The sequence below is a fragment of the Hetaerina americana genome, unplaced genomic scaffold (genome assembly GCF_022747635.1).
Source record: "Hetaerina americana unplaced genomic scaffold, ioHetAmer1.1.p SCAF_12, whole genome shotgun sequence".
Lineage (NCBI taxonomy): Eukaryota > Metazoa > Arthropoda > Insecta > Odonata > Calopterygidae > Hetaerina > Hetaerina americana.
Window position 1 is genome coordinate 7193607 of NW_027286292.1, and position 26131 is coordinate 7219737.

Genomic DNA, 26131 nt, shown 5'->3' on the forward strand with positions numbered 1-26131 from the left:
ATCTCCAGGCGTGTATTTAGGCATACTGAATAAAACCATATGTTAGTTACTTTAAAATACCAATCAGAGAATCCTTTCAAATTTCCCACTCTAAAGGCATGATGTTACCGCAATATTTTCTCGGGGGAAAATTGGAATTAGATCCAAATTCGGTGAGATTATTGGAAATCATTGGGAAATTCGTTCGACTGCTAGGGTATTTGGATTATTAGATATTGGGTAGCAATAGTTTGCGGTTTGGGGTAGTGGGAATTCGAGAACGGAGGAGAGATGTATCGCAGTCTGAGTTTGTCTTGGGTGCCATCCACCACATTTTCATAATTGCGAGGACATGGTTATATGTTAACGTTAGGTTTAACAGCAAAATACGAATGGGAGTTTTTGCATCCCAGTCGGTAGCGCCCCAAGCGACTTTTGCTTAGAAGCACTTCGATTTGCGGTGAGAGATAGTTCTGGAGACTGGAGGGGAAGGCGAGCGACTTCAGTGGTGGAATGTTTAGCCCTGTCCGTTCCGTCCTTGAAAATACTAGGGGGGGAGGGATGACAGACGACGGGCCCCTTGGAGTAAGCTGGACGGAAGTTATCTCGCGCGGATCCCCCAACGGAGACCCTAGGTTTGTCGTTACGGTCTTTCTTAGGTGCTGCGGCGGATCCATAGGGTGGGTGTGGCAGGATTGGATGGGAATAATTAAATTGTTATCAGCACATCATATGCCTATGATCAGATGATTTTTCGATACTATTGCTGCCACTCCGCAGTCGGCCAACTAGCTTGAAACGCTTTATTAATTCCGCTATTACCTCGTATAATATCTAAACTGATACTCTCTTCTCATCACAGATATCGTTTTAATTTAAGATAGGACTGGATAGCTTTAAATCGTTACTGTCGAAAATGATAAAATCCATCAAACTTCGGGAATTGTTTTATGGCTCGCTCGATGAGAAATATTGAGCCTTCTAACAAATGACAGCTGGAATTTCTTATAATTTATTTCAAAATAGATGTACATTTTTCAGGAATTATTTGAAAAGAATAAGGACATGAGTCAAAGAGCTCGATGTTTTAACCTAAAATATTTAGGTGACAGCCGCCAAATCCCGAGGGTGTCTAAAGTTATTTTTCCATATAAGACATAATTGAAGGGATTCTAACACCAACAACAAATCAACAACCGCGGGCAATCGCAGCTGGACCCTCGATGTGGGAATTAAGCAGCCCGCTACCATACCAATCGGACCTCTTTAAAATCAATCCAAATATGGATTATTACACATCCATGGGCAATTCTATGGCGTACATTCTCATCTAAACTCGACAATAAGTTGACCCTGTTCCCGAATTCCGCTAGATAAGCGTCTCAGAACTACAGCAATAGTTTAATATGACTCATTTGATAAAGATGGTGTAACATAGACTATTGCTGTGGCGTCCGTTAAGCACTTACCGATGCGACTACTGTAACCAGATATCGCTGCGCTCTCTCGTAGTCGAGACTACGGTTCACGGTTATTTGCCCTTGATGAGGAAGATTGATGACGAAGAATCCATAACCATCGGCCACCTTGATCTTCTCCACGGGTCCGTTCTTCCGGGCTGAGTCTTGCGAGTCCGAGGATTGCGTCTCAGTCACATCAACACCAGGCACCACCGCGTATTCCACCAATCCGTTTACTCCAGCGTCAGCGTCTGTAGCATTGATGCCACGGAAAACCGTCGACGCCACTGGTGTCAGCTGTAATGAATAAATTCCAGGTGAGTTTGAAAAGCGATTGGGTGCGTTTCACAATATAAATATGGGCCGAGATTTGAGAAGCCTTCCAAGAAGCCAGGCTTTGTTGACAGACCGAGGAAATGGAAACGATTAACAAACACGGAAGGGTAAATCTAGAAAAAATTCCAAAGGGTAAAAATATTCACCAGAATATATACAATCAGGCTATTGATTTACAAAGGAAACGCCCGAAAACAATAAAGTACGTTTTGAGTACTTGAGCTTTAAGTAGACTTGCTAAGGAAAATACATTTTTCGATATTTCTTTATTGATTAATACTTTCACCAATGGTGACTGCTCTTGAAAAATCATTTTCTCACATGAAAAACATCAAATATTACAATGAAATCCAATCGGTTCAACTAAGTTTACTCATTTTTCGAGTTTAGCTGTCAAGACAAAGGAGTGATTAGATTGAATACTGGACTTTTTAAGCGTAAGCTAGAATGCATTATTTTCAATCTAATTTCTGTAAGAATAGTAACATTAAATAATTATTAACTATTAGAGTAGATCATTGTTTTATACCATGATTTAAACGGATTTAAGGACATCAAAGAAAGGAAGATCTGGGAAGGAAGAAAAGAAAGCTGAGAGGATGAAATGATGGAAGGAAGAAAAAGGGGAAAATATAATGTGTACACTAAAAAGAAGAACGTAAGACGGAGGTGCTCTCAAGTTGTTAGATAAATATCATTAAATAGGTAAGAAAAGTTCCCAGGCTGGAGGTTGCCATTCTTTCGATGGCACTGATAGATGCTACTAAAACGGATATCTAATAATATGACGAGTATAAAAATATGCGGTTAAAATTTGATGTTCCACAAATTAAGCTTGAGCTCTGCGCACGGGAACAACTATGCTAGCCACAGAGCGTCGACTATATCGGAAACTGTTATGTATTCTGCTGAGGGATAGGGCAATATTAAGTCATTCACACTCACTCCTGCGCAACCTCATGTGAAATGCAAACAAGGCCAGTTCGAATTCCTCTGGGAAGGAGCATCAGCTGCTGGCCTCTTAGGTAACCTTTAATATTCTAGGCTTTAGACGTTTTTTCCCAGCGCTTTCACGCATTCTATTCCGGCTTTTACATTTCCATTAACCTCTTTACGTCAGATGCGAAACAAAAGAAAATATATAATGAGCTCTTATGAAATCACCCATTCATGCATTCAGTTAAACAGGGCCCAGGTCTACATTTAAAAGTAATCGTCGTTTGCTGGGGACTTACTCGGGAATTATTTATAAAAGAACCTTCTGAGCCGGAGTGTCGTCCTTTCTAAACACAACCCACAACAAGTAGGAACGATGGCCAGACGAGGGCAGACTTAACCACGCGTTAAGCTCTACTACGCGTGAAATCATGTATCCAAGGAATAGGGCCATTGTTTCCCCTGCGCAGCACTATCACAGGAGCAAGATTCACATAACGGACGTTTTTAGGACTGGATATCTGAAGGTTTTTTCATCGGTAGTATCCTTCTCCCGACACAAACAATAAAAAGGTGCATGGTTCAGTCTTAGCAGCGTCGCTATTTATCGATGTAAATGAAGACCATAACATTTTTTCTACAACACGCTATCATCAATGACAACCAAAAGACAGAGCTGCAATGAACATTTCAATTCAGCAACTCAAATTTTAAGAAATTTGAATGATCTTCTTCCCGAGAGCGCCAAATTTATAAATTGAGTAATAATTTAGAAATAATATCCCGTTTCGTTAACGAGAGAGATGGTTCCTGGCCTCGTCTGAAGAGCCATCGGTTCAAGAAGGGATAGAGCCAGAATGGACAAAATGGTGAAACCTGTGGCTTCAACGTCTCAGAGACCTTAAAACAGATGTGTTTTCAAGCTGCGTGATTTGGAATTGCGCGTGGGCTGTAATTTAGGCGGATGAGAAGAAGAAAGAGATGGATGGGCACGAGAAATTATTCCAACAAAAATATTTTTTAATTAAATCGAAAATCAAGAATAGGCTAAAGATAATATTGATAGTATTATTGATTTAAGGCTAAAGATAATTTTACAAAAGTATACGAATTAGATATTTTCTGTATTCCTAGCTACCAGGAAAGATAGGCGGGTGAACGATATCCATAATTTCAGCACCCACGTCCATAGCCTCCGTGGGCAGAATATGGGAATTGCCATTTTTTAACAAACACTCAAGATTTTCATCTAATCGTGAACTTTTTCGTGGGTCATAGTCCTGGTGAACAGTTATTTCCAGCAAATACCATAACTACTACAATTAGCCATTCTAAATCAACCACAGTCATTCCTCGAAATTAAAGTTTAAAACAATGTTGTCCTTTTGCTTTTTATCACTGTAATAGTGCCACCTACGGTGGCGATCCCGTTCTTCCCATTTTAAAGGGGTCAAAAATCACTCAAGGAACGTGTCACATTCCGATACTAATTACACAATAAAATATCGAAAATGTCTCATTACAAGAGACAAATATTTTTAGTGCAAGGAAATCTTAAAAGATGGTATTTGATAGTACAAAATGGATTTTTAATTGAATTATTCTAGTTTGATGAGTGTTATTCAAAAATTGACGAGTAGTAGTAGTAGTTTCCAGGGGAGACGATCCACAGCTGAGATCATTTTCGCCATGGTTGGGTATGGAAGAAAGGTGGAGAGAAACCCGGCGTTGGTATTTGCCTACTCTTAAGGAAAGGCGCCAAGGGGTTCACAGTTTCACGTCCCATCCGACGGACGGCGAACTCACTTAAAGTGCTCTCCACAAAGTGCCTTTAGTAGTGAATGGGATACCACTGAAAAAATCTCTGCCGTCTCAAGGATTCGAATCCGGGCCCTCTAGGTGGGAAGCCAGCACATTTAGCCACCGCATCATCCCAATCCCCCAATTGAAAAGGAAATTGGCCATTAGTCCTCATCAGCACGTGTATGGAAAGCTGGCAAAAGAATCAGTTGTTAGACCCGAGTGTCAAGAGCACGAATGCCATCGCTATACATACCTCCGAGACAGTTGTGTGGTAAGGTGTACCGATGAATTGTGGAGCATTGTCGTTGACATCTGAGACTCGGACAATGACTGGGATGGATCGCCTCTTCTGAGTTGCTCGCACAGTGCAGGACAGCTGTTCAGCGGCAAAAAAATGAGAAAAATAAATTGAAATTAATAAGCCAATATTACAGGAAACATTAAAATTACCATTTAGCGAATACTTTCAGAAAAGGAACTTCACATGTGACATTTGACGCCCGGTTGAAGGTTGCACTTTCGTCACAAGTGAAGGTAGAATCATTCTTGTATTTCTTTCCTTAAAAGTTTGGAATCATTATCGTGTGGGCATATTAAATGGCTACACTATTCGTAAGGATCATCGTCAGTAATAGTGGTGAAGAAATAAAATATTTTGGTTGTTCTCAATACTACTTAATTGTATAATTTTATATTTTGCAAGAATATTAGCGTTCTTTTTCTCATAAATTTATTTCAATAAATAAAAATGATCATGCAATATGACTCATTCATTAACTCAGATTTCCCATTACACTTATGAAAAACCTATATAAAAATGCTTTATGTTGTTAATTTTTGCATATTCAGCTCGTAAGTAGATATTTTCCATTTGAAGAAAATGTAATTGCAACAAACGGAATTTGCATTGGCGTCACAAAGCAAGTTGAATAATTAGCATCACTTAGTGACTGATGAAGTTCCATAGTTCTGCCACGCTTCCCTTCAAAATTTATAAAACATTCAGAAATAAATCATAGGAATACGAATTCCTGGTTTTATGTTAGCATTTCAAAGTGTTATATGACATAAGACAGAAAAGTGTTTATGATCCGCAAAGGATCGCCACGAAATACTAAAATTAGGGAGGACTTTTTGTTTTCTCTCTACATTATTATCCTAAAATTCTACATTCTAACCTAATATAGTAAAATAATTTACTCATTATTTTCCTTATTATTCAAGCTTTGGTGAAGAATACCAGTGATACAATTCTCACGATAGAGAGGAAAACTCCATTAAGTATATTTTATATAATCAGTGTTCATCTCTCGCAATTGAAAAATTAAATTAAACCAATATAATATGTTTAACTAAATGGATTAGACACAATAAACTGTAAGTGACACTTTATTTGCGACGAAATAGGGGAAGAGAACCGCTAACTAGAGGGTCATTAGGCATGCTGACGTAATTTCAAAATAAAATAAAAAATCCCGGAATCGAAATCACGGTGGACGACGTGATCCCTCCGGGAATGGAAGGTTTTCCACCTCAGGCAGGTTAAAATATAGGGATGTAAGTTTTGGTGGAAATTAAAAATGTGAAATTTACAATAAAATGTTTTTCCATTGAGTCATTTTCCTCCCAACTAAATGAGTCTAGCAAAAGAAGTAGGAACCCGATGCCAAGTAAAAGAGATCAAGGCTGGGGTTCAACCACGAAATAGTATCAAGCCCGAAAAGAAATATTGTCAAGATTTCCCCATGAATTTTTATTACCGTCTCTCAAAAGTTCACATATAGCTTATTCAGGCAAGAAAGGGTGAACTGATTTTTTCCCGTTCGCTTTTAGAAGGTTCTGTTTATCAGAGGGCCTTATTTCAAGATACGATGATCGCTATATATTACTATTTCGATATTTCGAGGTTTGAATGGTTTCAGCCTCGTGAAAAATCTGCCATTTACCGGTTTTTACTGAATTATCACCTAATGTATGGGGAAATTCTAAGTACACCAGCATACCATTTGCAGGGGGAAATTCTCACCTGGAACACGATGTGTGAGATGCTGTCTGCATCACGGTCCAATGGCTGAAGAAGCTGGAGTCGTTTGCCGTTGAGTGCGAAGATGGCCTTGCCACGGGGGAAGGTGAGCGAGAGGCCCACCTCTCCGGAGAACGGGTCGCCCACCACGGGCAGCTCTTCGGGGGTCGTCGATTGGCTCACCTCTGAAATGACCAAAGGGCACGTCACATATGCAAACAGCGGCGCTAGAGACACAACCCCCCCAAGCAAACCCCGAGAGAATACATTCATCGAGTAAAATCCAGTTACTTTACTTTGCTATCCGCTCTCTTAATTATCACGTCTGCAAAACTTGAATAATCGGATAACAGTAAATGGCAGATACTCGTACATATTGTAATGGAATATATTCAGATATCTTGTGCGTAGAGTAGGTTGAATCTATTTGTGTCTGAAGCAAGTCTGAGAATGTTCAAATATAAAAAAAACAAAGGATTAAAAACCCACGAAGAAGTAGTAGTCGACGGTTTAGCCACAATGGATGCCTTGGAATACAGAACTAAACACGTCACTGACGTCAAATCATGTGCATGCTTTCACTTTTTTGGATGATACGAGAGATCACTTGTGAACATGAGCCTATGCCACAGGGTGACGAAGAGTTCTTAAGGATCGAGGGCTCCTTAAGATTGAGAGGGAGCCGAAATCGCATATAGCCGTGGTACACATTCCAGGCGGCTTCATATGTTTCGCACGTATTCTTACATGCACCATAATGTGAGAACCTTAGTAGATAAAACCATAAACACATTTATCAACCCGCAGGTTGATTTGATAGGTGATGATAGTGGCCAACGGCGTGTGAAATACATACATCAGGGCAGGGGGGACAGGTCCTTTCCCTGCACCCTTCCTATGGTTTCTCACAGAATTCTGGTACCCGAAAAATCTCATAGCTCGGGTGAAGCTAAGGTTTTCCCGGGAATAGAACACGTACCCTCCACGTCCGTAGTCTAACGCTCTACCTCTGGACCACGTCCCTACCGTAGTAAATGAAGATTAAAAAAAATAATTTTAAACAATGGCCAATGGGCTGAGGAGACGTGAAGGAGTAAGAAGAGAAAATGGCTCAGGATGGACCAACTGTTAGAGGGGGAGAGAGATAGCGAGGTGGAGGGAGTTGGAGGATGAGGCCGCGCAAGCAGCCATCGCCACCCCCCTCCACTCACCGCCGAGTCTCTAGCCGTCACGCTTCTCGAGTATTCTAATACCCCGAGTCGAGCATCGCTTGGCACCGGAGAATCGGCCACTCAGACTGTGACCAGCGTATTTCCGAAACCGGAAAAGAATGTTCTGCAGAATGAAACATTTATGAAAGTTCGAATCATCAAGGAGTGATCCTCCGTAAAACTTGCTTCTGGAAATTTGGAATTTCGAAAGCTGAGGGATCTTTAGTGGAGCAAGGCCCTTTTGGGACGGCAACAACAGTACGAGGCATCGTGGAGTCGTGAAAAAGCATATACAAGTAAGTGTTACACAGGTCCCAAATTCTGGTAAGGTATATGAAACTCATGCGTAATTGCCGTGTCTAAGCAAAAAAACGTGACTTTGAGAATTCTAATATTTCGAAAATTATACTCATGAGATATGCAAACGGGATATATATGCAGAAAAATAATTTTCACATAAAAGTTAACAACGTTATATGCTTAACACTTTTAGGCTTTACTTCGTGAAATTGTTTGATGTCCATAATAAATGAGTCTGTAATTTTCTGCAGGCTTTATTTGATGGTACAACGCGTTTCACCGACTTGCAGCATTATCAGGTTGTTACGCGTTGTACCGTCAAATAAAGTCAGTGGAAAATTATGAACTCATTTAAAATGGACGGAAACCATATTGTTCCAAATTATTGGCATGCCTAAGTTAATGCGTTTCCGTGGGATGCTCATTGATTTTTGTGTGCTTTAAAACCATGGACCGCACTGCATTAGGTTTCTTTCAGGGGTGCATTTTTTCCGTGATTACTTCAAAATCTTCTGTAAGTTTTTAATTTATTTGAATTAGTAAATAAAAACAACCCGCCTATTGGAATCACTGGAATGTTCCCTCCATTTCCCACCAACTTTATGTATGGATTGAGGAGACTAAGATTTGTAGGGAAAACTGCCTACACACAACGATTACGACTAAAAAATTCCATAAAAAATCTATATTTCGGAATCATTTGCGTACTGAAGGGAAAGGAAGAAAGGGGGTGAGGTTAAGTGGGCACACTGCGCGGTCACGCCTTCTTGGGCGGCGAAGCTAAAATCTTCCGATACATCAAACTCAGTTAAACCACTGCTGAAAATCACCCTTACCTTTTAAGAACTGGCGAAAAGAATGAAATGATTTCCGGAAGTATGAAATGCAAAAAATACCGTATAGTTGGGGGCCACGTCACAATGAAAAAAGTTGTGTCCTTGCAATATCGATTTTGGAATGCGATTGTGAATTTATCTTGTGCTCATTCATGTCAATATTACTGTTGGCGATAATGCTTGGAGAGCTAAAATAATTCGTTAACCTATTAATGCTTGATGGTCTTTATTTCTCGTAATTTATATCGCGAAAGTGGCTTGAACTTGTTCATGGCGTCGAGCAATGGGCGACCTCCCCATTCCACCATTTGGCAAAATCCCCTTAACTGTTTTCCTCCTCTTTAATCAAGAGAAAGATGACGACCTTTGAGCGCGCTGAGCCGAATTTACCAGCTTATTATATATCTTGCTACACAAATGATAACTGATCAATGTTTTCAGATAACCAGCGCCAACAACTGGCGGAAACCTATCGTTTGATCTTTGATACCGAAGACATCACGGGACTCGGGAGGTTTACCGTGAGGACAACGATTTCACTTTATCATGGAGCAGGTGGAATTGGAGGCATTGCTTTGCCTGCGGGTGCTCGGATACTTATCGTGCTTGTGATCGGAAATTTGTAGTGTTCATTGAGCACTCAAGCGAGGAATCTGTGAAATATTTCACTGATAATAAAGCATCCCGCTTGGGAGATTGGAATGAAATGCCAATTGGAATGAATAATACGACCGCAGAAAAAATGAGAGCCTTGTGTCCACAAGTTCAACAACATTTCTATTCAACGTTTTCCATCCTATACTATTTCGTTGGTGCATGCTCTACAAAGAATTTTCACTTGCTTTTGAACTTTTGTGGTGAGACTGAGTGGAGGAGAGAGGTATTGCGAGTGCCTGGCGTAGCATTGTCGTCATCTCGTGCTGCGGCCTTTCCTTCGAGCCTTTCCATAAAAGAGAAAGCTTGAGTTGATTGCATACTTTTGGTGCCTTTCAGAATACCGGAATCGCTCGGACCAGTTACATACAAGAGGAATAAATAAATATATATATATACACGCACACACACACACACACACACATATATATATATACTATATATATATATATATATATATATATATATATATATATTTATTTATATATTAAACCATTAACCATAAACACAGTAATCAACCCGAAGGTCGGTTTAGTAGGTGATGGTAGAGTTCACCCAGTACTAAGCCCTATACGGCGTGTGAAAATTCACACATCAGGGTAGGGGGGCCAGTTCCTTTCCTTGGGCCGGTTATGGTTTCCCAGGAAGACCTGGTACCCGAAAAATCACTTTAGCTTGGGTGGAGCTGTAGGTGCCCAGAGTGCCTTGCCCGGGAATCGAAATATATATATATATATATATATATATATATATATATATATATATATATGTCGTATGAAATTTACACAACTCTCAATGGAATTTCAAAACTTCATCTCTATGTATTACGTCCTAAATGTTTCCTCTAATAACATAAAATGACAGAATTTTGAATTGAGCATTGTTATATTGGTGATGGTTTTCAGTTCGCCATTAACAGACACTGAATTTGGGCTAAAATAAAATTACAGGAGTGGTTAATTAGAATTGTAGAGGAGAGAGAAGAAAGACTGAGGGGTTTTAATTGAACTTGGAATGCGACTGAAGCTTTGAGATTCCTCCGCCTCTCATAGTCCGCTCTTCTTTGTGCCCTCTCGCCCGGTGAATTATTGCCCAGTAGTGATAGATAGGGAGGAGTTGTTCGCCCAATATTTCTCGAATCCCTTTACAGCGTCATACTTGGTTCAATCACAAATTGAGATACGTTAATAGCAATCGAATCACATAAATAAAATAGACGAGATATCTGCTGAGCAAGAATAAAGTGCTTGACTGGAAATGAAATGCAATTCGGGTGTGTCCGTGTGACCTTGACCCAAAATTTACAACGGCAGAAAAATTGTGACTTGAAGGGAAAAGCCTTGTAACATAAATACTGGCCACAGACTGCTTCTAGAACGGAGTTATAAACTATAGTCGTGTAAGGAAAACTAGGAAGTCCATTGTACTTGCTTCTCCTTTCGGAGAAGATACGTATATCACCTTCTTGAAAACTGAAGAGAATTACGTGAAGTAAGTATTGCTAAAACATACCGGTTAATCTTCGATTATCATTTCTTCTTTTAAAATTGGATCATAGGCGACATCGTCAGTGTGGATGGCAAACAGTTTATATTATCAATAATCTGCTGATAAAGTACCGTTTTATTTCGTTCCCTTTGAAAATTTAATCTTAGGGTTGCGGCGTCATGATAATTGCGTCGGTAGGGGTGTTTTCCCAGTTTCGTACACCAGAGAATCAATACATTTCTTCCGTATAAACATTTTCTCATAAACTCTTTTTTTCATTATGTTATTAATAAAATCGCGTATCTATGGCTGGACTTCCCTTACATTAGAAATTACGAAGGTACGTAAATGGAAATGAATCAGAAGATAACGATTCTTTCACACGAGTATTCCATTAAATGGAGGTTATGATCTACCAGCAATTCCCATTCGAAACTAAAATAAGAACCTTGAGAGAAGGTTCACTCACTAATACTCACTACTGACAGGGTGCTCGCGGATAGCAACGAGTCATTAGTCAGAGAGCCGGCCGTATGAACCCACTAATAGTCCAGTATTTTCTCATACATGTAGGATACAACATATGGTGTTTATTGAGGTTTGAACATTGACTAAGGAGTTCAGCTTTGGATAGAATTACAGAGTTAATACATATTTGATTGTATTTTATGCGGTGGATTAGGTACCAATAAAACCTATATCCCATTAACAATGAAAAATAAATGTAAAAGTAGCTTTTTGTACACTTTCAATTTACAGAATGAATACCATAAATTAATTGACGTCCATCCGCAGAAGAAAATGTGATCGTTATTTGAATCAATACTATACCCTGAAAGTAAATTAAAATTATTCACTAATTTGACCTGGATGAATTTCCAACCTATGGATTCCAACCACAGCCCTGCTTTTTAGTACGACGCACGGTTCTACTTAGGTTAAGTGTCGATACTCTTGTTTTTCGAAGCTTTATACCGACTTAGATGAATTCAGAAATATCAACATCCTCACTTGCTCAGGATCTTATCAATTCCATTGTTCATCAACACACCATACAAGAATTTGCGCCTGCCAATTTAGAAATTTCGATGGCCCCAGCCAACTTCATGAGTGTGAACATATGACTGACGGGATGAGTGACTAAGGAGAGGTGGTTTTCGGTAGGAAGGAGAATTGTAAAGTGGCGGGAGAGGGGAAGGTGGGAAGAGGGTTAAACGATGCACGGATATATTTGTATGCATAGTCATACATTAGGGGTTGCGGCCGACAGCTGAGGTAATTTTTGCCTTAGAGATCTGTATTTATTTAATGTCTTTTATAAGTGATAGTTTGGTAATTTGGTTGGGGAAGACGAGGGAAGATGGTATGAGAGGAACCTGGCGTCGGCATTAGTCAACTCTAAACGAAAGGCGCCCAGGGGTCCACAATGTTTAGCGTCTTATCCTACGGCCGGCGAACTCACTTAAAGTGCTCTCCACATAGTATTCCAAATAGGAATACCTATGAAAAATTCGACCGCCACCGGGATTCTAACCCGAGCCCTCGGGGTAGGTGGACAGAAGACTAGCCAACCAAACAACTCAAACCCCAAGATAAAAGGTTGGTGCCGGAATGGGTGGAGAACAGTCCTAATATAATATTAAAATGGAAGAATTAGTACTCAAACGACCACCTGTTTACATGTTTCATTGGTTTTACTACCACTGGCGTGAATGTGCATAGGAGAGAAAGGAATTAATGGATACGTTGTAACAGCCGTCAAAAGCTATTGCTACGCATAACAGGGTGCCTGGGAACTACGGAGGAAGCAATTGGTGAAGGCACGAGAAGACTACTAATTCGGATGTCGAGGGGTGTGATGCATGGAGAGGTAAATAAATCCGAGCTTATTTTGAATTTAAATACTTGCATGGCGTTGCTTGATGTACAGGAAGAGGCCGAGAGCGAGGGGAGAAATTCGAGAAGGTGCTCTCTTGGGAGGGACTTAGGATAGTATGGAGAAGGCATTGCATTTTACGCGATTACATGGAGTTGAATGGAATTTGTATATGTATAACCATAAACACAGGAACAACCCGAAGTTCGGTTTGATAGGTGGTGGTAGAGTTCACCCAGTACTAAGCCCGATGGGGTGAGAAATTCACACATCAGGGTAGGGGGGCAAATTCCTTTCTCTGTGCCGGCTATAGTTTCCCAGGAAGATCTGGTATCCGAAAAATCACATTGCTTGAGTGAAACTGAGGTTGCCCAGAGAGGCTTGCCCGGAAATCGAACCCGGGCCCTCCAGTTAGTAGTCTATATATATATATGTATATATATATATATATATATATATATATATATATATATATATATATATATATATATATATCTTCGAAATGGAACGCTCTTCGGCGACGCACAAATATATAAAAACACAGATGTAGATGTTTAGAATATAGAGACACAAAGAAAGGACACTCACTGACGTTTCGACAGCTCGGCTGTCGTCTTCAGAATCCGATTCTGAAGACGACAGCCGAGCTGTCGAAACGTCAAATAACAAATTGTGAGTGTCCTTTCTTTGTGTCTCTATACTCTAAAAATCTACATCTGTGCATCTGTGTTTATATATATATATATATATATATATATATATATATATATATATATATATATATATATATATATATATATATATATATATATACATATATAATTTTTTCCTCTGCATTGATTCCTCTTTTTGTGCTAATTGACGTCAGCTTTCATTGGGGGGGGGGTCACCGTGGGTAAAAGATTCCCGATTTCCTACCTAATTTTATTTTTCTCGAGCAGGAAATGAACCTTTTTGAAACTGAATATCAAATAATGAATGTAAGCCAGGAATTACTTAGTACCTTCTGGAATGAGTGCTCAGGGAAAATGAGTCGTTCAAAGCTACAGCTTTTGAAATTCCAGTACCATTAGTTTGCCAGTGAGTTTGGTCGTTTGGACGTTTTCCACTCATAAATTTAGTTTTAATTATTATCATAAAATACACTTCTTAATCTAACGTTGCCGTGAAGTTGTCAAGGCAAGTACTTTTACCAGTTCTCGTGCACATTTCCATCGAGAAAACAATATGAGAAAAATTGTCCCTCGTCCTTTTTTATCACTCTAAATAGGAAAGGAGAGCGCATTCATTTGCATTCTTCGCGCCATTTCTTGCTGTCCACCCCGGGAGCTTTTGTGGCCCGGCGGGCTGCCTGCCAGCGCTTTCACCGCCCGACGAGAACTTGCACGCTCGGCCGAGCAGCTTGTGGGAGGAGCGGTGCCGTCGGAAGCGGTGCTGTTTGCGGTCAGTGACATTAGCCTCTCTCGGCTACCGATTCACAGGACGCTTTTAAACGCAGCAGTTCACTCGCATCCCAGCAAATCGAACGCCTTCTCCGATAAGTGGCGCAGACTAGTGCTCTCAGCCAGTTCCGAAGTTAACGAATCGCAAATGACATGACCATTCATCAATAACTGGTATGCCTTTCGTGAACTCTTCAGAATAAAACTCTTGTTATAACCACACGGGAACACTTCCTAAAACTACGTTTCAGCGATTGCGAAAGCTTTTTATCTGCAAAAAATTTATCAAAAATTTTAGAGACCCCACGCCTCGCTGTCTAAATAGAGGATATATATTGCAATTTACCACTTGAAGCTCCTTATATTTGAGAGATCTCTATTACTTTGATGACATCTACGCACATGCTCTTATCTGAAAAATTTACTTTTGTTTAACGCACTTTGGATGCAGTTAATCTATAGTTGGTTTTATTCTTTCACCAAATAACAATAAGGCTGGCAACTAAGCCAGAATTTTTATGCCCTATAGCGCCCTGAGAAAAGGCAGCCCTTATTTTACTATTGATTTCGATTTAGATGCAGAAGAAATTGATTGGAATTTTATGCTGAAGATTCGATATAAAGGTATTTTATGCTGACGTTTCTGAGTAAACTCATAAGTTAATTTTTATCGGTGGTTATCCAGTCTCAAATCACTGTAAAATAAAAACCTGAGGACCTTGGATTCGACTCCTATTCCTCGGAACTCGGCGGCTAATGCAAAGGAACTCTAGGTAGCAAAATGTGAAATGTACTCGTATATGTACATACGCATAGATAATGAAGCTGAAGTAAGGTAGAATCCCTACGGATATACTTTTAGAAAATCACTGTCCTAAATACATATTCGAACAGCCGTAATGTATATAGAAATATAAATGCATATAGTGCAACATGTATTTCACAGGCTTTATTCATACAAATGTGAATTTGAGGGCTGTGACAGAGAGGAAGGCGTTGGATAAGCGAGATTGAAAAGATAAGGTGGGAGGAAAGGAAGAATAAAGTGTGAGGGCAAAAGTGGTTAACTTTCATTGGCGATGATGGGATGTGTAGCGTTAAGCGGACCTTAAAGATGCAGCAGGATTTTATTCTTTCGTTCTCCTATTTAATATAGGAGAGATCAGGGAAGCAGGCCATATGCGGAGTAATGTCGATATCAATTTCTCCAAATCAACACAAGAGGCATCCGACTTTAGGCCGTGCTGGCCGATGCACTCGGCGTCTGAATTAATGACCGCGGTTACGTGTGATGCTGGAGTGTCATCGCGACACCCTTTGAATGATTGTTGACGCAATGAGTGGAAGGAGGCGACCACTAATTGGGGTAATGCCAGGGGAGAAGACGGAAGAAAAAATGTGAGAGAGGTGACAAGTGGCTATATAAGGGCGAAGACCAGCTTAAATATGAATCGATGACCTCAGAAGAGAAGGCAGAAGGCAGGATCCAGAAACAATGCAAAAGAGCATACCAGCTATCACAAATTTCAGCTGAAGTATATTTTATAGTAAAAGGCTAAAGAATATAGATGCCAACAGAGTTTAAGAAATGAAAACCAAAATATCTATATCATTCTCCCACTAATTATTATTTTCCTCCACGAAATTCCTGCTGAATCACGTCATTCATTCCCGCTATCATTTCAAAAGTCTTAGATCAGTGTGAAATAGCAATGGCCATGGGCCTCATTGGCCAGACATTCCCGCTCATCCCACGCCAATCGACCGCAACAGAGTGAGCGAACGCCGTGCCGCTTTGATGACTTGCCAAACTCCGCCCAGCATCCGCAGGAAATGACAGTGAGCTGACACCAATGGAATATTTTCTAGTTTGTCAATTCATCACCCCGCGTCCCCGAGGAATCCTTCGGGCAAAAATTATTTGCATTAATGTGCAGAAATTGACCAAATAATTACTCTTGGTAGCAGTGGTGCTATCTTAGACCCGTATTGAAGGCCAATGGAAGCAATCATTTACCTTTTTTCTTTCAATTATTCCTTATAGTGATTTTTCTACTGTGGAAAAGTCATATATATTTCAAATTAAATCAGGCGGTAATGGCTCGTTGATGCACAAAACACTCTCAGTGCATTCGTCAAGATCGAAGGAAGTCCGTATTTTGGATTTTAGAAGTAAGTAGCGTAAGTAGCTATGATAGGGAAAAACCAGAGATTTCTTAAAGGTTGTTGGTATTTACTGTAAGTTTCTCATGACTTTTTTCCGCTCTGAAAGTTGAAAAGATCTGCACCATGTCGGCACTCATGTGAAGAGCAGGTTAGGTCGTATTAGGGGTAACCGGATGGGTCGTGCATCATGAAATACACTGAAAAACCGCAGGTATGACTCCCGTACCTAGACCAACGTTTACGACGCATGATGATCTGCCCTAAATGGTGATGAATGATCCATCAAAAATTCTAAAACACCAAATAATCTCTGGCTGCAAGCGCATCCAACAGCTGGCTGCATTGGGGTGACTTGGGTGCTACATTCTCATTTGATCCGAAATTCATCGAGGCATGAGAAGCGGAGCGAGATGATACGAGACTATGAAGACTGAATATAAAGAGTAATCCTAATTTTCTTTCCTATGAGTGATTGTACACAAACTCAATTGTATGCTATATTTTTAGTTCATTGTGAAATGTATATGTGGTACAAGTTCCAATGATGTGAATCCAGTGCAAGTAGTGCGTCAGAGGAAACCACTGCCAGTTGAAACATGTTCAGTTGGCATTTGCCTGAATCTGATTATGAAAAACGCTTTCCATGTAGGTGTTTTTTCATTTCGTGGAACAGGAAAAAGTCGCTAAGGGATAGATCTGGACTGCATGGAAAGAGGATGAGAAAGAAACTTCATATTTTGTTTTTCGAGATATAATCGCAATTTTGAGGAACCCACTGCACACAAGCACGGTTCTTGTGAATTTTTTCTCTTACCAAAATATATGTGGCATCTTATGAATATTCAATATTTATCACACTTCGCTTAAAATTTATTGGACGATTTTTCCTTATCATGGCAGAAGTAGTGTTAAATGTTTACTTCCATTAAAGCAGTGAATTGAGCCCCAGGTTCACCTTCCTTTGAAATTGTCTCCCCTCTTATAATACACATATAAAACCATCTTCTGACTGTGCTCTAGGAAAAGATTCCGCATAAACCTTTTGCTGTATTACATACGCTTCAGCTAACGATTCATTCAAGCGAAAGCAAAATTTAAATGCAGCGTATTGCTCCTCGCGTGTTATCTCCGACTTTGGCGAAACGAGCATGTTGCAAACTGTAATAGATTCCCCTGACACATCAATGGAGTTAAATAAATGAAACTTGTTCTAAATATAAACAATGTATCTAGATTACGATATTACATAAAATATTAGTTTTAAACAATTAATTACTCGAATAAAACTATGATTGTTCTTTATTGAATAGCCCGTGTAGAATCGGTTCTCTCTCGAGTCATGTTACTCGTATCGTGAGGCCCAATCACGTCTTACAATTAATATTTATCACTTTCTATTTCCAACTTCATTTCTGCATTTTTATTTTATTAATCAAGATATGAATGTGTAAATATGAAATAATTATTTCTTTCTTGGTTAATAGGAATGTGATAGTATTATTTTGAGGATACCAATTTTTACTTTACATAACCACAGAAAATGGTATTTGCACTCGGTAAAATCTTCCTACAAGCCTAGGAAACTGATTCAATGCATTTGAAAAACTATTTTCAAACAAGAAAAGCGAGAATTCACCAGCCTTTATGCACTATTAATTACAGAAAATATTTGCGAAGAAATAAAATTTTAGGTAACAGAAAGGCTCTAAATAAAAAGTTCCTGGCTTTATCATTTCTCTTTGCCCAAGTAAATTTCCGTTAAAATATGTCATATGCATTGAGAAATGCAAATAAATTTAAAACATATCTAATTATTAATGGGCTCTCACCGTGACCCTTGGCTTGAATAGACAGCAGTTACAACTGATCTACGCACAAAATATAAAACCCCATTGGCCATAATATATCGTAATATAACATAAGGTTGCAGCACTGTTAACGATTTCAACCATAGTAGCACAACATTCTTTATTCTAGTAGCATGAAGCTACTTCTGATCTTTCACCAGCGCCACCATCAGCGGTCGTTATTTTCATAAAACTGGGACTAAAACGAAAAGCGTCACTGAAATGCTTCTGGAGTTGGGGCGGGAATCATTAGAAGAAAGAAGATTCAATACTAGGTTGAACTTACTAAATAAATTCAGATCCGCATATTTCAGCACCGAGGTCTCGCAAATTATTTGCACTCCAACATACATTGGTCGCTTGGATCATGAATTAAAAATTCGGGAAATAAATGCCAGAACTAGCACACTCAAGGACTCCTTCTTCCCTCGGACAATACGGGATAGCAACTGTAGGGTCATAGATAGCAAAAAGTTCACTTGCCACCCTCAGCGTTTAGGGAATAATTAGTTCTACTTAATTGCACTTTCACTGACCTCGTAAGATTTGTTTTCAAAACCCTTCCGGAATGAACGCATTAAAATGTCATTTAATAATGCAGTTTTCTTTGAAGTATTGCTTGCTCGGCTTTGTCTGTTTTTAAGCTTTCCCTTCCATCCGTCGTCTCTCTCTGTGAGGGGACCCTCCCGCTACCTGCAGCATTGGGTCACATTCCCTACCTGTGTCCTTAGTCTGTAAGCCTCCTGGTCTTAATGGGTTTTACATGTTATCAAAATGAGGTTGAGCCCCGGGCCTTTCTTAGAATAGCTTACACAATAGAATCTTCTCCTATTTTTTTGGAAAAAATGAAGACAAAATTATGTCGCGTCGCGCGTCGGCGGGGCCCCGCGCAGTGGCGGCTACACAAGGCCCCACTCACCAATAAGGCCGCCTCTGAACCGGAATCTCGCACATGAATCTAGATTTTATATAGATTCTATCAAATTTTAATCTTAATTCTATATGAATAATTCGCATATATGAGTCATCAGTACTTAGCACTTTCACTTTATCTTTTCGCTTGATATAGTTCCTGCGACGTGCATTTTACATGCTTAAAAATTCTTGCAATTGATACAACCTCAATGAACTTACTTCCATTTCCCACAATCATTTTCACCATCTGATTCATCAATTTGACTCCCTTACAATCTTCATTCAAAAATAATTGAAGTTCACAAAATATGTCCACCAACAGTCTTAAACTCTGCATTCATCTAATATTATATCACCTCCCATATTCTGTATTGCATTCATTACTTTCTGTTATCTAAATTATCGCGTTTACAAAACAACCCATTTCATCATCTCTCATTTTCACGACCAACCCTTTTTCGCGTTAACATTTACGTCTTCAACCTTTCCGTCGTTATGACTATGCTCTCTATCTTCCTGGTTACCCAACTTCTCCCCAATTATACTTTTGATGCCAGCGACTGTGGTCCTTTCCACATTCAGCATCTGTCTTTGTGCTCATGTTCACCATTAATAGTCTCTGACTCTCATCATGTAAATTGACATCCTTATCTCTTATAGTCACTTTTTTACCATGTGCACAAATAAATTGATTTATACTTAAACCAGGCATTCCAGATGACCGATTCTCATTCTATGCACAATTTCAACATGGTTTCATCATTATCGTCCAATGGGGCCCACTAAAGGGCATCAATACCACTTTTTAGCAGCCTCAGTTTAATATCGGCTTAACCATTCTATCATATAGATTATATTATCTATTCTTCCTCTAGGTTCATACACCTCTTTCCAATTGTTCCATGTATCATCCTTTCTGCTTATCTGCTTTCAGTCTTGCCATACGCTGTTGTATAACAACCGACAACCACAACTATTCTAATGTCGCCTGATATAAAAATATAGGACAATCCAGGAGACAATATCTGACATTTCCGGGCAGGCACTCATTCAGAATCAAGCCTTCTGTGTGACTGCCGCATATCGCGATCGTAAAGTCTTTATCTCATTGCTCAGCCATTTCCATTATTTACAAAAATATCAACCCTTTCGAGCTTTGTTCCCCATGCACAGAGAGCATTCCTCGCCTTCGCATTAATTTAATTCGCCCAATTTTGCTTCTTTCCATGCATACCTCCCAGTACAGCGCTGAAATTCCTTTCCAGCGAGATTTCGATAAAAATAGATTAGATGACTATTGGATTAGATCACTCGATTCACTTGAAAAGCTCTTTGGTCTTCCGAGCGATGACCATTCCGGGGTAATAGTCCGACGCTCCAGTGAGGTGTGCTCCCGGGGTATTTTGGGGGGCGAGGCTGCCACTCCAACACACACCCCGTCTCCACCTCGCCACTTGGAATCCACCGGGCGCCGCGCGTGAATGTACGAGTACTCACGACGCTTGGCCCGTAACAATAACTCTTCCTCCAGCCACCACTCACAGCAGCACCAAAGCAGATGACGTCGCATAGCAACCCCCTAAAAATGACGCCATATGGCTGCGAGGCTTTATACATCTAAAACCTCTTTCTTCGATTTAAATGTTTTGAATCTCCAAGCGCGTGTCGCCCTTTCTGCAGCGGGTACGCCTATCAGTCACGAAATATCCCCAAGAGCCAAGTTTTCGCATCAGGATGGGGAATGAACATTGTTTACATTCTTTCGCTATTGTTGGTTTGCTGGGTTTATATCACAATTTGGCATCAAATCAAGGACAGTTAATAGAAGGGGAGAGCTTCGATGATGTACGTGGTTAAGCGCCGTACCCGTCCTGGTGTTACGAATAGTCCAACCGTCCCTTTCCATCTCGTCCCAGAGTGCCACAATGAGCCAAATAATTTTGATAAATCCCACGTTTGCCATCCATGGACGACGTCTCTGCCTTCTATTCCTTTTTATCCGAGCCTCTGGCTTCATTGACCCCTTCCCTATTTACTAACCTACGTTTCACGGGGTGGGAGGAAGGTGGGAGGTGTGATTTTTATTGCTCTCCTAGCCTAGCGAATTTTATCTTTGAAAATATTGAATTTATTTCCGAAAAAGGTTGAAATAGTAGAATACGAAATCGTTGAAATAATTTCTTAGGTACTGAAAACATCCCATACATTCTCACTATCTTTCCGATTCAATTACTTCGTGTCTCCCTAGTCCCGCAGTAAGCCGTAGGGGTGCTGATAGCGCATAATTTGTCCTCGAATCCTAGAAGTTTCATTTACGAATTGTATTTCAGTCTCTCAAATTATTGAAGACTGTATAATGAAGCTATTAATGTTAAAATTAATTTATTATATTTAATATAGGATGCAACACCTTCCACTTACGATCCTCCTCGACCGAAAGTATGAGCACAACACCTTGGCATTTCTGCGGCAGTGTGCTCGTTTGTTACATTCCGAATATAATTCACCAGAAGCTTGATTCTGACTGAATTTGAATGAAAGTATTTCGTCTCCTAGTCCAAAAGACTGCACCGGAGAGGTATTCTTTGCCATTCTCCTCACTCTCACGATATTATCAGCACCACATACTCCTAAAATGCACAAGTTCATGCACGTTTAATACGTTTACCAACTTTGATAAATCTAAGTTCTTCAGCTGAAGCAACGGTAGCCAACCAAATGTTTTTACTCTTTGCAAAATATCAAACATTTCCGTAAAATTTCCTGCATATTTTTTGTGCTCGGTAAACGCGCAGCCGAGATACAGGGTTCGTCCGGAAAATAAGTGTACTGACTACTGATTTTTTCCCGCCGCTCCAGGCGCGCCCAGCACCACTCTGACGGGCTGCGATTGGAGGGGGGTATGTTGGCAAGCGACGCTGAAAAAGAAAGTCGGCTCTGAGCTGTGGTGTAGTGAGGAGCTCTGTTAACGCGAACCTCCACGCTCGACCCACGTCACGGAACGCGATGCCGAAGCAGCGTTATTCCATCAAATTTGCGGTAAAGCTTGGGAAATCGTCTACCGAAACTGTCGGTATGATTAACCAGGCTTACGGGGAGTCAGCCATGTCCAGAAACATGATCTTTCGGTGGCACAAGATGTTCGTGGAGGGCAGAGAAGAGGTCGACGACGAGTCTTCGAGAGGTTCCCGATGATGCCTTCGCGGAAGCGTTCCAGGAATGGGAACGCCGCTGGAACAAGTGTATCGACTCACAAGGGTCCTATTTTGAGGAATATTAGCTTAAGATATGTAAAAGTGAAATAAATTTTTTTTCCTGAGCTCAGTACACTTATTTTCCGTACGAACCCTGTATTTACGAGAATGTACGAGCAGTATTAAAGAAGGAATTTTGCGATAACTACAGACTGATAACCTTTTATTTGGCAGTCTACGGTGTAAGGTAGGTTATAGATGGACACAAACTGAAGAGGACTACATTTCGGAGCCCAACAGAACACAATGGAACTCTCCGCACTATAATATCATTGGGACCCTGAGCACCCTGCAGCGTCTTGCGGATTATAGTGCACATTTATGAAGATAGAACCGCTCTTCAATTCCTCGTAGATTCTATATTACTTCATTAAGCCCGAACATTTTCCTCTCCCTCACTCGCCTGCCTATCAAGCCTTCCATCACAGTCTTCAACATTTCTTCGCCAATCAATTTGTATCACTCCCAGCAAAGATCTCGCCTACCCCAACATAACTAGCTTCTTTGTTTGTTTTCATTTCCGTCCATATAACCTCTTCCTGATTGAAAGTTCTTTAAATTATGTCTTTGAATTATGAATTACAGTGGTCGTTCAACACCGTTTTCTCTGTATGTGTCACTCATATACGGTCACAAAAATGTACCTGGTGAGCAATAAATAAACTCAAAAAATTAAAAAAAAGCCAAAATGATGCAATTTTGGAGTCCAGAGACAAGATTTTTCTTCAAAATCGACAATTTTCTTGAAGCGAATACAAGATTTTAGAGGTTCAAACGAAAGATATTTTCTTCCCCTTTTTAGCACAATCATCCAAGTTTTTGATTTGGACTTGCACACTAATTAATACAATTCTATGTTTTCAGTCTTTAATTTGTGGTAATCCATTATCACTGAAGTAAAAATACAAATTTATCTTCCCACTAAATTTCATTCCATACAACTAGTTTTGACGCATCGGCGTTATCCTCAGATTTAAAAAAATTACTGGAAGGATACATTGGTATTTTTACTCCAGTGATGATTAGAACAAATTCCTTATAATTAAGTTTCGAACAATCTGCGTTTGTAAATTTCCACCAGAAACACCGGAAAAAACATCGAATGCTCATCGGCTGCCTTAATGATTTGATTTTAATTCCTTAATGTGGAACGTGGGAATGTGGAACCTACCTTTCTGTCTACAATCCTAAAATATATTTTTTCGCGAGGTTTCCGATAATTATCGCAGTATAAGTGGTATCTGACCAAGTAAAGGTCTCGCATTCGTTTCGACACAGAAGTGAAAAGGGGACAAGAGATTCTACAGTGAAAATTAAGCTGTGCATAGTTGTTAATGGTCATACTCAAAGAAAGCTTTGAGCTACATATAGCACAAATAAAGACTCGAACTTCGAAATTTTTTCTGCAGATAATGAAGTGAACTCATGATAGATATGTCCCCCTGCTGCCTGATAGTTAGAGCCAGGGGAAGGCGCATTGAGGACCAACCAATTTCTCATGCGTCAACTATCAATTGTGAGTGACAGGAGTTCTTATAGTTACTAGCCCCGTCCTCAGCAATACGTCGATCACCAAACCCAGGGATGACTATTTATCCTTGGCTGAAGAGAAACATGGGGACCCAGAGTTCCCCCTTAAAACTGTGATTTAAAATAAATATTTCTTTAGTCCGTAATTACATGTGGAAAAACTTGCTTCTTCAGAGAATTTCACCATTTGGTTCAATTTTCCCAATTGTACAACAAGGAAAATGTCATGGAAAAGTCAGTTCTTTCTTCTGCTATTATGGATATATACTGTACGACTTCCACGAAGTGAAACATGAATCCATAAATGTTGTTTACTTGACATTTTCTGTTATAGTATTTAATCTTAAGTTGAAATGGTTTAAAATACATTGTAGCACTTCATAAACCATTGAATTAAAATAACATATTGTGCATGAATACCTTATATCCCGTCGTGAAAATAAAACCATTAAAAAATGTATACCACCAAAGTAACTTAAACAGTAATAATATCTGTTTGATTTAATGATAAAACACGTAATCTTACTCAAGGAAATACGAAATATGCTGAGCAGTTGTGGTAATTGGCATCAGACAGTTATGTATAAACATATATTTACACCCGCCAATATGCTTTATGTTTTATAATATTTTGCGAAACATTAGTATTCCAATGAATAAAATGAGTGTTACGGTAAAACTTTTCCGAAGGGTCACTTAATTTTCATTAACCCTGATGGCATTTTAAAATATAATTAACATTGGTACTTCCATCTTGCGTGAACGCAATAAAGGAGAAATCGTTTTCCAAATGAATCACTCTAAATCATAGTACTTACGTGTTCCTCTGCTTTCCTCAATGTCGAGAATTAGGTTCGACTGATTCGATGTTGCCACTTCACACAAGCCTGAAAAGAAAAATCCAACTTAAAAGAAATGTTTCATTACAAATTTCATTATCATGTATTTTGAGAGTATATTCGATCTATTGACGTGCATGGTTATTATTTCTTACTCTCGAAATAATTCAATTTTTATTCATATTTTCGGTCACGTTATTAGCAATAGTAAATTCAAATAATATTTACTGAAGGGAATAACAATATTCAGGACTGTACAAATTTTAAGCTACCAATTAAAAAATCCAAGAGAATAACTCAATAAATAATTTGGAGATCATTTGAGAAAATACAGCTTCCATGACTTAGACTACCCCAAATGCACATTACCATTTCTGAAATGCTGCATGCATTTGTATTTTTTTAAATATGACTCTTCTGGGTAGCATTGGCAAACCGGCGGGGTTATCCACTGGTGAATTAGATTCCAGTTTGGTTATGGCCAAAACTAACATCAATAACATTTTCTCAGGCAAAGTAAAAATGCATTACTAGATATATAGCATTCCAAAATTTCCAAACAACCGATCAAAAGTTATCATCAGGCCTCATAATGAAAAATTTAAATTTCCGTTACATAAAATTCTGCCACTAATTTTTGACGTCAGATTCACATTCCATCTTTAATAGAGGTTTCCGCGGCCAATACCTTTCGTAAGCATGGCTGAAAGAGCTCGTCATTAATGTCACAATGGCGAATCTTGTTTCTTACCGTCTGAAATGTTTCTTCAAAACCATAACTAAGATCGCTTTCATAGGTGAGGGCAGAACTCACATAGTACTAAGCCCAACGGCAGGCGAAATTCTCACATTAGAGTAGGGGGTAGGTCCACACCCTGTACCGTCTATGGTTTCCCAAGAACTGGTACCCAAAAAATCACACAACTTTGGTGAAGCTGATGGTGCTCAGAGACATGCCCGGGAATTGAACCTAGCCAGTAGTCCAGCGCTATATAAACTAAATACCACATCCCCACCAAATAATGCTTATGCTTGGAAAATATAATGAGATTTAATTGATTCAGATGCTGCCTAAGCTTACACATAGAAATTAAATCGTTCAAATCTATAACTAAGTAGCCAAAATATTCATACAATAAAAAAACCTTCAACGCATTGGATATTGGATGAATCTACGCTTCAATCTATGCTTGCGGGTTGTACACGAATGTAGAGGTAGCTTATTTATTTTTCTTG

The 26131-nt window shown here is 39.5% G+C and overlaps 1 protein-coding gene across 2 annotated transcripts in view; it reads right to left on the reverse strand.

Moving 5' to 3' along the window:
* Positions 1–26131, reverse strand: part of Cad99C (cadherin 99C) — a 123172-nt gene that overhangs the window by 31447 nt on the left and 65594 nt on the right. For both annotated transcript variants that reach the window (XM_071582635.1, XM_071582638.1), the window contains exons 3-6: positions 24875–24943; positions 6541–6722; positions 4768–4890; positions 1449–1736 (exon numbers count right to left, since the gene is read on the reverse strand). In XM_071582635.1, the coding sequence (XP_071438736.1) occupies positions 1449–1736; positions 4768–4890; positions 6541–6722; positions 24875–24943 (662 nt within the window). The remainder of the gene's footprint in view (positions 1–1448; positions 1737–4767; positions 4891–6540; positions 6723–24874; positions 24944–26131) is intronic.